Source organism: Panicum virgatum, chromosome 7N (genome assembly GCF_016808335.1).
Source record: "Panicum virgatum strain AP13 chromosome 7N, P.virgatum_v5, whole genome shotgun sequence".
Lineage (NCBI taxonomy): Eukaryota > Viridiplantae > Streptophyta > Magnoliopsida > Poales > Poaceae > Panicum > Panicum virgatum.
Window position 1 is genome coordinate 47,382,841 of NC_053151.1, and position 2,064 is coordinate 47,384,904.

A 2,064-nucleotide genomic window follows, 5' to 3' on the forward strand; every position below is an offset into this window, starting at 1 on the left:
ATATATAGGAGCTAATGGTAGTAATAAAAAAGAAAAATAACAATATTATTATTTTCAATCTTTATGCACGTGTATATATATGCATGCGTGGAGGATTGGGGGAATGAATGTACTGAGTGGACTCCGAAAATTCGACTTGATGAGATAGTCACAATTGTACAACTAGTACTATGTTTTGTAGGAAGAAAAAACATATATCCATTTTACTCGAACAATTTCATTTTCAGCTATGCCAAAGTAGCTGAAAAACGAGGGTGTGGGGCACCAATCTTCCCTCCCCTGTAACTGTAAACTCCAACATTATTAATTAGAAAAACGCAGGGCACTGCAAACCTCACGCAAACAAGTCCAAGAGTTGCAATAATTTTAGTATGTGGCCCATCAAGAAAACAACCGCCCGTGCATCAAAGTCAAGTACTAGCAAACTTAATTAAAGCACCACTGCATTAAACAAAGCCAATTAGCCATCCCAAAGCTAAGTACATCAACACATGAACCTCTAGCCTGTTAGTAGTAGCATGTATATCTTATCTTATAATTCTATAATTGAAACACATCTTGCTTGTTTGTCGGTCTCCCATTATTAGCAAAACCTCTCACATCCAACTGGGATTAACAGCCAAAGCAATCGCGAGCGAGCTAGAGACGATGACCACAATGCAAGCTTACATCAAAGTACAAGAATCACACAGTGCTGCTATAAGCTGCTAATAATGAGCATAGCTCTCTAGCTACAGATGTACTTGAGCAGTACTCCGTAGTAGCTAGACGTACAGCGCCTGGGCGCAGCTAATGAGCAGTTGCGAGAAGTTACGGTAGCTAGCTAGCTAGGCACGCCTGGAGATCTAACGAGCGAGCGGCCGTGCATGCGCGCGCACCGAGCTTTGCCGCCGGAGGAGATGAGATCACATCACATGAGGAGGCTCCTGATGATGGCGGCCTGGTCGCTGGTGACGTCGGCGGAGGAGAGCAGCTCGGCGAGCGTCTCGCTGAGGTTGTCCACCTCCTGGTGCAGGCTCCTGATGTAGCTGCATGTATCCTGCAGCACCCTCGCCGCCGAGCCCTGCATTACTCGACATGCATGATCATTTGTTTCAATTCCATGACTGAGTAAGCTCGAGGGCTCCAGCTAGCTTATTAATCAGATGGCAATTTAGCAAATCTGCAGCAGAGCGAGTGTGCTTACCCTATGCGCGCCATTGCGAGTTTGAGACTCTGGGAGCAGCGCCTGAAGCTTGGACAGGAGCTCCGAGATCTGGTCCTCCGAGATGGACCTCGACGACGACGACGACGACAGCGAGCTCCCCGCACGCCGCGTGCGTGACCTGCGGCTGCTCGACATACTCAACCCTGATTATATATATCGAATATCTAGCTAGCTAGTGGAGTGGAAGCAAGTAGAAGATGCAGCTAGAGATCGAGCTCGGCGACTAGCTAGCTAGAGTAGCTGCTGCTACTTTATGGCAGGTGAGTGGCGGTTGCAGAGAGCAGAGATCTATATATAATGAGAGGAGATGGCCGGCTGCGCGCGGTCCGTGATGGAGGATGGGGGGAAGCAATCGGGAGGGGGGGCAGGCCGGAGGGAGAAAGCGAGAGTTATAATGCGCGAGCAAGACGTGCTGAGGTATGGAGAGGAAGCTAAGGATCGGAGTGGCGGATGCATGGAAATGGCTCTGTGTGAGCATGGAGGAGCAACCAAGTGGTTTGGCTCCTCTACTTCTTTTTTATTATTGCGGCCTCTGGATTTGTCTCTAGCTAGTACTATGTGTGGGTTTTCTTTTCTATAATATGCATGAGCGCCTAGCCTGTTTGTGTGGCTCCATCTCCTGGATCTGCCGAGCAGACAGGGCGTCGATCCCTGAATTCAATTCATTAGATTAGGAGTAGTCACGATCGGTGCTAGTGCTAGCAGCAGCATCCTGTTTGTTGTTGAACGGAAATGTAAATTAAACCAGGGGAAAAAAAGCTGCTTTATTTTGGAGCGTTTAAGCAACTGCACAGGTGGTACTAGTAGTACACTGTTTACGACTATTTACTAATGATGATTTGCTCTGTAAACAGTTG

The 2,064-nt window shown here is 47.7% G+C and overlaps 1 protein-coding gene across 1 annotated transcript; it reads right to left on the reverse strand.

The window, feature by feature from the left end:
• Positions 1-507: 507 nt before the first annotated feature.
• Positions 508-1,792, reverse strand: LOC120680710 (transcription factor ILI1). The gene is made up of 2 exons (XM_039962227.1): positions 1,187-1,792; positions 508-1,063 (listed from the first exon to the last, which is right to left on the reverse strand). The coding sequence occupies exons 1-2, from the start codon at positions 1,340-1,342 to the stop codon at positions 911-913; spliced, it is 309 nt and encodes a 102-aa protein (XP_039818161.1). The 5' UTR covers positions 1,343-1,792; the 3' UTR covers positions 508-910.
• Between the last annotated feature and the right edge of the window lie 272 nt (positions 1,793-2,064).